The 11,393-nt window shown below is 41.1% G+C and overlaps 1 protein-coding gene across 5 annotated transcripts in view; it reads left to right on the top strand.

Moving 5' to 3' along the window:
* The window catches only part of CC2D2A (coiled-coil and C2 domain containing 2A), a 74,751-nt gene that overhangs the window by 38,652 nt on the left and 24,706 nt on the right, over positions 1-11,393 (top strand). For all 5 annotated transcript variants that reach the window (XM_075569188.1, XM_075569197.1, XM_075569181.1 and 2 more), the window contains exons 20-23: positions 106-244; positions 6,016-6,219; positions 6,531-6,623; positions 7,596-7,687. In XM_075569188.1, the coding sequence (XP_075425303.1) occupies positions 106-244; positions 6,016-6,219; positions 6,531-6,623; positions 7,596-7,687 (528 nt within the window). The remainder of the gene's footprint in view (positions 1-105; positions 245-6,015; positions 6,220-6,530; positions 6,624-7,595; positions 7,688-11,393) is intronic.

Raw genomic sequence — 11,393 nt, 5'->3', positions numbered from 1 at the left:
ATTGCGAAAACATGGTTTCAGTATGTATATATGCATTTATATAGTGAGTGTGAGTGTATATATAATATATTCTTCAGCTTAATTTGATCCCGTTTCCTGTCTTAGGGCATTGAATAAAATTGATGCTATTGCGTCTATTGGAGCATCTGGCTTAACAGACATGAAGAAATTGGCGAAATGGGCAGCAGAATCAAAGCTTGATCCCAATGATCCCAACAATGCAGCTCTCATGCAGCTTATACGGGTAAGGCATAGTAAGGGGGTTTATCAAAGGCTTCTGGGTAAAACCAGGACCAGATTTATCAGAGTATATTTAAATAATGTGATCTCTATTTGTATTCCTCATAAAGAGAATACATCTAACAAAAGGCGAATTCCTGGAGGCCCCGCTTTTATACACAGACACACAGACACACAGACACACAGACACACAGACACACAGACACACAGACACACAGACACACAGACACACAGACACACAGACACACAGACACACAGACACACAGACACACAGACACACAGACACACAGACACACAGACACACGCCTACAGATGAGACCCGATCTAAGTTCCAGTCCCAACTCATTCGGTTATTGAAGTTGCCATCTATTCTGTGTCTGCCTGCAACCACTTGAGCGCCAGAGGCACCTGCTAAAGCACTAGGATTAATTAACATTTTGTAATTGGTATATTTGTTTTAACGAATGTGTTATATTTGATTACATCAAAAACATTTAGCATAATTTTATGTAATATAACTTTTGAATAGTAGTTATTTTGAAAACAATTTGTCATTCTGACTGGGTAAACACAATTGGGCCTGTTCCTTAAGCTGTGATATGTAATCTTTTTGTATGTGATTTGTGCTTGTTTCTTCTTTGGTATATTTATTTATTTAAAATATTTTACCAAGAAGTAATACATTGAGAGTTCCCTCTCGTTTTCAAGTACAGTATGTCCTGGGCGCGAGTTATGATGACAGATACATGGTTACAATACATGGGTACACCAGGTGAACAGGGTTATACATTATGAAGACATTGCAGTTAAAGATAAAATAAGTAATATCATTCCGTTAATGTCATGTCTATCATTCTGTTCCCATATTATACTGCGGTGGGGAATATGTGGGCACTTCTTATAAATAAACTATGGTGATAAAAGTTGCACACAAGGTATCTCGCACCTCCCATATGGAGGGAGAGATTCAAAAAGCTCCAAATAATATGCACTCTAAACACCTATGGATAAACAAATGCATATCCAAATGGGTGGAGCCTAGATACCTTGATAAGAAAATGGGAAGAAAGTAAACCCATAGAATGATGGATGATTTAGGAAATAAAATCAATGTAATTGTTTAATAGGAATAAAATAAACCGGGTATAGTAACGACAACCATTTTCTGCAGTCAGTGGCTGTACCTGCTGATCTATGGATAATGTCAGGAGCAACAACGAGTACCTCAGGGGGACAGGGGCCATTTTGTTTGCACATATTTGCCTCTCTGTTTAGTTGTTAAGCCCTTACTGCTTATCCAACCTGAGAAACTTTTTTTTTTTTATGCAGAAAATGTATGCAAAGATGTTAAACTCACGCAATGACATGTGTATGGGCTATTTATTAAGCTGTGTGTCTGTAGATCGCCCAGAAATTGGCTGTCGGTAAATCTCGCCACCCTGTGGTAGGGATAATAAAGCTGGAGCAGAGAAATGGCAGTTTAGGAGACGGCACATTTGCTTATTTAACGGTGTTTTTCTCCCTCTCTCAAAGCCTTATTTCACCTACCAGAGGAAGGTGAGACATCTAAGGCTTGTAATATGGTGCACGTGGCGCACACGTTTAGTGTCTATAGGGCAAGCAGTGACACGCGCAGCTAGGAGTCGTGGCTATGATGTCACAGCTTTAGGCCGCACTGTGATTGTCTCACAGCGTCGCGTGTCAACAGCGACAGAAAGTACCTGGGCGCACTCTCAAGCTACTGGTGATATAATAAAAATATTACCATAAGCAGAGGACCCTTGTGTGAATCACAATTATCGTGCACGCTTACAAGGTCCACTGTCCACTGCACGAACCCTATGGGGGACTTTTCCTTGTACCCCAAACAAATGACATAGAAAACAAAAGCGCAGTCAGAATGTCACTAGAATAAGGACTTGGAAAATTGGAGGTAGACTGGTTACTAATAGCCAGACTTACCTAGCACCACCTTAGTGCACAAGGGTTCTGCTGAACCACAGTCAATGCACTTAGGGTAGTGCAGCTTACTTAGGAATGGGTGGGTGAGAGAATATAAAATATATAGTTATGACATATATACTCACACGGGCTTGTGTGAGTACTGGTGCATCAGTAGGTTATTTATTCTGATATTTAGGCTGATATTGTCACCGCTCATTATCCCGTATGGTTCCTCCACGGGATACTGTCAGCGCGGGCACCCCCGATTTGGTTCCTTCCTTGCTTGGATGAAGGTCGGCGTCACAGTTAATCTCTTGGTGTGGATTCTTCTCACCTGATGTCAGTAGCAACTCACCCCAAGTTGTTTATAAACAGAGTGGACGTTGTGAGTATTAAAAAATGGATCTACTTACCAAGGGATCAGAGGGCAGACCAGCTAGTATTATAGCCAGACTACCTCACCACCTCCAATACAGCACAAGTGTTCAAGTAGAACCACAGTAAGTGCTCGTCTTGGGGTGGACCCTAAAGCAGAAAGACTTGGTTGGGGATAAAGAATATATATAATAAATACTCGCACTGGCCTGTGTGAGTACAGGCACATAGGACAATCCTTTTGCTTTGCTCATCAGCTGTGTATGGCCCCTTGTAATCCGGTCCCAGATATAAACTCTCCCCAGAGTGTATAACAAACACAGGTATAGATAAAGAATAACATTCCAAATTTAATAAAATATAACAAATAAAAAGTGACTTACACCTTTTATATATAAAAAAACAAAAACCTTGTTGGTTGTGTTAACGTTTGTCGGGCTCGTTCTGTCCAGGCGCACACTCCTTCCGCGTCCGGGCAGTGCTTGACACGCACAGGCTGGAACTCCTTCACTATGGTGGCCCCGGAAGTCCAAAAACTTCTGATGGGCGGAACGCGTTTCGCTTTGTGAAAAAGCTTCCTCAGGCTCTCAATGATGTAGCGTCCTATCTGGGTCTTAAATACCCTCTTGGCAGTCAGTTTAGCACATGATCCGCAGCGCCGGGCTGTCTGTAACCATGGTTATTAAACACAGAGTCCCGTGATTAGATGTGCTGTGTAGACCCAAATTGTAGAAAACCCTTCATTAGCCCTTTGTCCGCCCCGTAAACAAGAGCAATGTATTAGCAATACATTAGCAACATAGAAATTCATAATGTCACCTCAATAGCATTTATGCCTAATAAAAACATACGAGTCTTCCAACATACAATTTTTTTTAAATGCCTAGTGACCTAATCAAATGCATCAGAGCTAAAAAAAAAATGCATCAAAGCTAAAAAGGGGTCTTGTCCTATATAACAGTAGGGGCATCCAATACCTTCCCAACCCGTAATCATTCTGTTACTGCAGTTAAATAATACTACTCTTCATGAGTAATAATAAAACAGATATAAAACCTCCACCTCTATTGAAAAATTAATATTAGGCTTGGTGTATGGAGAATCTCCAATACTAGGCTCGTGGCGCCACCTAGTGTCATCAATAGGTATGGGAGAGCATTGCTACCCAGCCTATGGCCTTCTCCCATTAAATAATGGCAAATGACCTAAAACAGCTATCATACTGAATCCTAACAACCACTCTTTAGGTGGCATCCTTAGTAAAAATATTGAATATAAGACCTCTAAGGTATCATACATGATACAACAATAATAGCAAAAGAATCTTGGAATCAATTTGACCTCTTTGGTCTTACATTCAAATTAACACATTAAATACACATTAATATTGTAATTGCTCCCATACTACACTCACAGCCAGGGAGAATGATGCTCGCCTTTAGGGTAAAAAGGGGGGAGGGTTGGGTAAGGGGGAGGGGGGGTTGTGTGTGGTGGGTAAGGGTTGGAGTGGTTGATAGTACCAATGCAATTTCACACTAAAGCAACTGAAATATATCTAATATTGGACGATTGTGGTAACACCAGGTCACTATAAAGAAAGCAGAAATAGATTATTGGAAGGGCTGAGTGTCAATGGTGTATGTACACCATAAGCCTGTGGTTTTATATAAAGGCCCCCAGGTCAATATCCACGTCGAGACCTTGTGGAGTCATAGTCTTAAGCCTGTGTATCCAGTATGTTTCCATGCGGCTGAGTTTGATCACCCTAACGCCTCCTCTGATGTCTTGTGGGATGCATTCGATGCCTCGATACACTAGTCACTAGTGATATGACCCCTTTTTAGCTTTGATGCATTTGATTAGGTCACTAGGCATTTAAAAAAATGTTGTATTTTGGAAGACTCGTATGGTTTTATTAGGCATAAATGCTATTGAGGCGACATTATTATGAATTTTTATGTTTGCTTAATGCTAATACATTGCCCTTGTTAACGGGGCTGACAAGGGGCTAATAAAGGGTTTTCCCCTATTTGGGTCTACACAGCGCATCTAATCACGGGACTCTGTGTTTAATAACCATGGTTACTGACAGCCCGGTGCTGAGGATCATGTGCTAAACTGACTGCCAAGAGGGTATTTAAGACCCAGATAGGACGCTACATCATTGAGAGCCTGAGGAAGCTTTTTCACAAAGCGAAACGCGTTGCTCCGCCCATCAGAAGTTTTTTGGACCTCCGAGGCCACCGTAGAGAAGGTGGAGTTGTGTTCCAGTCTGTGTGTGTTGAGCACTGCCCGGACGCGGAAGGAGTGTGCGCCTGGACAGAAAGAGCCCCACGAACTTTACCACAGCCAATAAGGGGTTTTTTTAGGTGTAAGTGATTGATTTATTTGTTATATTTTATTACATTTGGAACTTTATTCTCTATTTCTACCTTTGTTTGTTAAACACTCTGGGGAGAGTTTATATCTGGGACTGGATTACAAGGGGCCATACACAGCTGAGGAGTGTATTCTTCACTTCAACATAAGCAAAGGATCGTCCTATGTGTCTGTACTCGCACAGGCCCGTGTGAGTATTTATTATATATATATTCTTTATCCCCAACCCGTCTTTCTGCTTTACGGTCCACCCCAAGTACAGCACTTACTGTGGTTCTACTTGAACACTTGTGCTGTATTGGAGGTGGTGAGGTAGTCTGGCTATAATACTAGCTGGTCTGCCCTCTGATCCCTTGGTAAGTAGATCCATTTTTTAATACTCCCAACGTCAACTCTCTGTTTATAAACAACTTGGGGTGAGTTGCTACTGACATCAGGTGAGAAGAATCCACACCAAGAGATTCACCGTGACGCCGACCTTCATCCAAGCCCGTGGAGGAACCTTACGGATAAGGGGTGGTGACAATATCAGCCTATCAGAAGATAACGAACCTACTGATGCACCAGTACTCACACAAGCCCGTGTGAGTATATGTGTCATAAATATATATTTTATATTCTCTCACACACACATTCCTAAGTAAGCTGCACTACCCTAAGTGCATTGACTGTGGATCAGCAGAACCCTTGTGCACTAAGGTGGTGCTAGGTAAGTCTGGCTATTAGTAACCAGTCTACCTCTAATTTCCCAAGTCCTTATTATAGTGACATTATTCTGACTGCGCTCCCCTTGTTTTTTTGTTTTCTAATGTACAGTGACAGTCAGATTTGTATTACGTGAAATTATGTGCCGTTTTCAGGTGGTTGTTTATATTTGCTACATTGGTGTATAACCAATTGGCCCCATTTGTATTATAACTTGGATGCTCAAGATGAGATGAAAGCCAGGTCAGCCATAACGTATCGATTTTTTAATAAATATTCTTAAAAGGGGGGGGTGGGGAAATACCTAATGCAAATGTCCTATTCTTTTTCTTACAGTGAATTGTGTTCTCTCCTTTTTTTAATTTATTTTAGATTGTAAGCAGTGGAGATGATAACTTTCCGGAGTTCTTCCGGCTTGAGCAGTTGCAAAAGGAGTTTGATTTTGTGTCAGATGGAGAAATGGGCAGATCAAAAAGGTTTAGACTTTTACAGCTTCGCAACCAGGAGGTAGCAGAGTTCCGTAATTATAAGCACATACCCATAAAGGATCGTGAAATCCATGAAAGCATCTTCCAGGTTGGTAAGAAGACTGTAGTGTGTGTATATATATTTAAACATAACGTGCTTGTGAAGGGCCGACTTGGTGTTTGGTGGGGCTCTGTGCAGTTGGAGTGGTGTGGCCTCTTGCCATCTCCAGAGCCGGAATCTGCTCCTCCTCCTATGTTGTGTTGTCATGGTGATGCGGCCTCACGTGATAGCAGGAGGAGATGCTGGCACTTGGAAGCCTCGTGAGCGCGTCCATGCGTGTGTCCATGCGTGTATACAGTATTTTCCCAACACATTTGAATAACATATTTGAAATGTGTTTTTTTTTTTCCCCCGTGAAGGAATATGAGATGAGATTGCGTGAACAAGATGTAAGCCGCTCAGAGAGTCATTTAGATGCCCACCGGGCCTTAGTTGCCAAGTATCTTCAGAAGGTGAGAATTGGTCGTAGTGATGCATATAATGTATGTACAGTATATTCCTTAATGCTATGCTGTGGGAAAATAAGATGGCCACACAAGTGCATAGGCCCATATGTACATACAGGTGCTACTCTGTTACATGTTTCACCCAATTGTAATGAATGGGCCATAAAGAGCCATGTTTACTGAGCAGTGCTACCCCATACAAAACTTTCCTGTGCTGGAAGACATCTTAAAACCCATAGCCCATGCACTAAATGTGTATCCTGATCAGGGGTGCAGCTAGTCACCGGTGGACCCTGGTGCAAGTAAGAAAAAGAGAAAATAGAAAGCCCCCCCCCCATCTCTTCCCAGGGCCCTACCTGTGGAGCAGTTCCTTGTGTGGTGATGGAGGAAACCCAAACTCCGGTGGGGCCTAACATCCGTGTTAGTACAACCTGAATGGGCTCCCACTGCCACCAGGAAAGGCCCTGCACCACAGGTAGGACCTGGAGAGAGGTTGTTGAGAGAGGAAGGGCCTTTAAATTGCCGAAATGTGACGGCTGCTAAAGGTGCATTCCGCAACAGCGTACCAGCACGGGGAGGATGGGCGCCGACTAAAGGTGGCGAGCCCTGGTGCAGCCGATCCGGCTGCCCATATGGTAGTTCTGACACTGATCTTATTTATCTGCTGGATGTGACAATACAAAATAAAATGTTCATTCTAGTTAGAGGGGATATTTATAGCAGCCAGTAAAAAGCGCACCTGGGGAGATGTGTCTTAGACAAGTTTATGCTTAAATATTTAATCTCATTTTCGTGCAGACACAGCCATTTTCACTTGGTTTGTTGGTTAAAAAATGCATTTACTATATATTGCACACCGCATTTCTTCTAATAATATTATGTAAGTATATAAATGTACTAAGCTCGAAATAACAAGTTTTCTGTGTTTGGCAAGGACTTCTTTTCTAGATGTTGGCATTCATTCTGTTTTGTGAACAGGTTAGAGAATCGGTGATAAATCGGTTCCTGGTAGCAAAACATCATTTTATTCTTTCCGACTTGGTTGTTGAAGAGGGGATTCCAAGCCTTGGGTAAGAACAATAGAACTAAATTGTAAATCGACATGCTTCCTTATCCAACTATTAGTAATCCTATATTATTAACCATAATCTCATAATCCTCTTTGGGTTTGACATTTTTCACAACTCCCTCTGTGCTGTGTAATGTGTTGGGTTTTTTTTTGTGTGTGTGTTTTTTTGGGGTGTTGGGATATTTGTACTTGCCTTAGTTAGTGGCTCGTGGTCTTCCTTTTCGTGGAACACTCGGTTGCTGGTAAATTAACATTAAATGTGCCTAAAGTGGCTAATGGAAAGTCGCAATGTCATGCTTTCTGTTGGTGACTGGTGGCCATACTTTTAGTCTTGTGCCATAACCTGTCCAGAATGTAAAGCTTAATTTACTGGCAACCAGAGGGTCCTCGTGACTCACCTGACCACCCCTTTTCCAGTTCAACTAAATTAAGAAAAAAACAGCGTTATAAATAAAAAACACATTGTTATAAAAAACACTTTGTGTTATAAAAAAAATTAACTTGTCATTATTGGTTTGAGTTTATGCTCAAATAATGTGTGTTTCTTATCAGTATTTTATCAGTTGAAACAGAAAGTTAAACGGAGCCACATCTATTTTTTTTTTTTGTATTGTAAATGTCATTTGTAAGAGCTAAATATCTGAGATTGTATATACATTTACCATGTGTGACATAACACAAGGCTTCGTACTGCCATACAAATTATTATTTTTATTTTAAAAGTTCTGTAACAAACAAAATAAATCCCCGCCCAGTAGAGATTACAATTTTATTTTTCTAGAGATGTATTTCCAAGTTGGACCGAATGTAACTCTCTTATTTTGGACAATTTCCCTTTGTTTTCATAGAAAGTGTGTGCATACATTGGTGGGAGAGAGAATAAATAGAGAAGGGCAGCAATACTCGCCCCACACGTCAGATTACTTGGTTTACAAACCTTTCCTGGAAATATTCACAAATTCACAAAAAATAGTCTAACATACTGTACAGATTTCTGTTCCCGCTGCCATGGAAAGTTGTGGGGGCTTAACACAGCGAGAAGTCCAATGTGTGATAGTCTTATTATTTCTTTTTTCCCCTCTGGGGAAAGGAAGTCGGTCTACATCTGTAGTTTTGGACCTGTGTACTGGCTCGTTAACATAAAGCAAACACCACCAATGTATGACCTGGCACATACTAATACAAGGTATTCATGTAAAGGAGAAAAAAGAACAATAAATGTTCCTCCAGTTGGAAAGTCGAGGGTCCTACACCATTCAATAAAAGAAATTAACCAAATTACCTTATACAAACTAGGCGCTCATAAACAAATATATTTATTGCAGCAATTTAAAGGTCCATAATTGCGGCATTTCAGTCCTAAATGTAGACAGTCATCAGGGCTTTTGTACAGTTGTGTTTTTGAGCACTGATGAAGGTCCAAATTTAGGACTGAAACGTCTGCATTATGGACTTTTAAATAGATTTTTTTTGGAGTGCCGGTTTTGCATGTGGCACTTTCATTAACAAGGGACGCCGAAATAATGGTAGCATGAAACTTAGGCCGCATTTTATAGTTGCCACGGTGCAGGTTTCGTGCGAGCGACAGGCGTGCGTGATGTCACGTGCTCCAAGGTCCGCGGTTCACCGTCATTGGCTGAACCGCGCACGTAACCCATCCGTCACGCAACAAAGACAAAATTCTTTGTCTTCTTGAATCGCGCAATTCGCTTCATCACACACACGGTCGCGCACTCTCTGTGCGGCCTCCTAGAAAAGAGGTCAGTTGTGTGCGCCGTGTGTGTGTACACACGCGCTGTCTCTGACACTAATCGCGCCCTTAGTCTAAAGGGGACTGTCCCCTCACAAAGATACACAGTAGCTGGTGCAAAATAAATACAATTTGGTGTAATCTGCTTCTTTAAAAATTAAATTACCATGAAAGTAACATTTTACTTGGCTAACATAAAATGTAATGTTTTCCTTTTAGTCCGCTGAATTAATGCGTAGCCACTTATTATTATGTTTATAAACCTAACATTAGACAGATTAAGCCTTTTCAAAACAAAAAGAAACATACTTAAGAATGGACAAACCGCCTCTTTAAATATATTGGATAAGGATTGTGAAAATGTAAAAGCGTTTACCACGGAAATGTTAAGGGTTTTTATTTTTTTTTATTTTAAGAAATTGTGTAAAAATACTTTTAATAACTCTTGTTTCTGATGTGTTAATCGGCTAAATGTAATCTATTTAAACATGCCTCTGTCCTTGGTTCACTTTTGTCCTGGGAGGGACTAACAATATAAACAAGTGTGTTTCCCAACTCCAGTCCTCGGGGAACCCCAACAGGTCAGGTCTTAAGGATATCCCTGCTCCAGCACAGGTGGGTCAATCAGCGGCTCAGTCATTTTGACTAAGCCACCTGTGCTGGAGCAGGGATATCCTTAAGACCTGACCTGTTGGGGTTCCCCGAGGACTGGAGTTGGGAAACACTGGTCTATTCTATTTAGAGAGAGGTAGTGTAGGGTACATATTTAAAGACCATACAAGGATGCTCTACTATATTCTGTTTTGCACTATTCAATGCAACCAATATTACTACTTGTGAGTTACTTTTGTTATGGGCAGTTCAGTTACCAACCAGAGTAACCATCTGCCTTGTGTGAGCTGCTCTCTCAGCTGGTTATATATTTTTAATTGTAGCTACTTTTTTATCCCGTTTCATAGTTACCCCTTGTAGCAAAATCCAGATATTATATACATCAAGCAACTAACCCAATTGGGATTTGTAAGGTTTAATTACTGCTATGGCTCCCACAGCAGTCTACAGTAGAACCTTCCTTCCTTCCTTTTTAGTATGAATTTAGACTTTCATTATATACTTTGTGTGAGGATCACATATAAAGTGGTGCGTGTGTATGTGCGTGCTAGTCTCTTGTGGTTAGTAGTATTAAAAGTTACATTTTGAGTTTCTTCATGTTATAATATTTGGAGTTCTTGGTGTTGCACAAAGTCGTTTTTGTTCTTCGTCTGATTTATTAATTTTACTTTATTTTTATTTTTTTTCTCTCTGCCCCATTTTGTTTATACTAATTATGTGCGTATTCATTTTTACACATGAAGCACATACGTTTTACGGTTACCTGGTGTCAAGTATTGAGCTGGACAGCCCTGTATTTGGATGCTCTGTCCAGTACAAAATGAGAGCTGATACTGGACATGTACTGTATGTGTGTCCGGTATTGCCTCTCTGGACATGTATGTGTATACCGGTATTATTTCTCTGGACGTGTATGTGTATACCGGTATTATTTCTCTGGACGTGTATGTGTATACCGGTATTATTTCTCTGGACGTGTATGTGTATACTGGTATTAACTCTCTAGACATAGTGACCTGACTGGCTTGGGGGGCCGTGGGATTTTCCCAAGCAGAGAGAGAGCAGGGCTGCTGCTAGGGGGCTGGGCAGCTTCGTCCATCCTGATTGGCTGCTGATGGGTAATGGAGCCAATCAGGAAGAGGTGTCAGGAGCCTGGGGTTGAGGCCAAGGAGGTGTGTGTGTGTGCGTGCGTGCGTGCGCATCGCAACTTTCACTATTGTGTCCAGTATTTTTGGAGAAGCCACCTGGCAACCCTACAAGTAACATGTTTTTTAGGATGATTAAATGTTTCCAAGAAAGCCAATTGAGTTAAATCATGTATTTTTTTTTTTTTTTTTGTAATTAT

The sequence above is a fragment of the Ascaphus truei genome, chromosome 1, assembly GCF_040206685.1.
Source record: "Ascaphus truei isolate aAscTru1 chromosome 1, aAscTru1.hap1, whole genome shotgun sequence".
NCBI lineage: Eukaryota > Metazoa > Chordata > Amphibia > Anura > Ascaphidae > Ascaphus > Ascaphus truei.
Note: the sequence above shows the minus strand (reverse complement) of the source record. Positions and strands in the feature narration are given on the sequence as shown.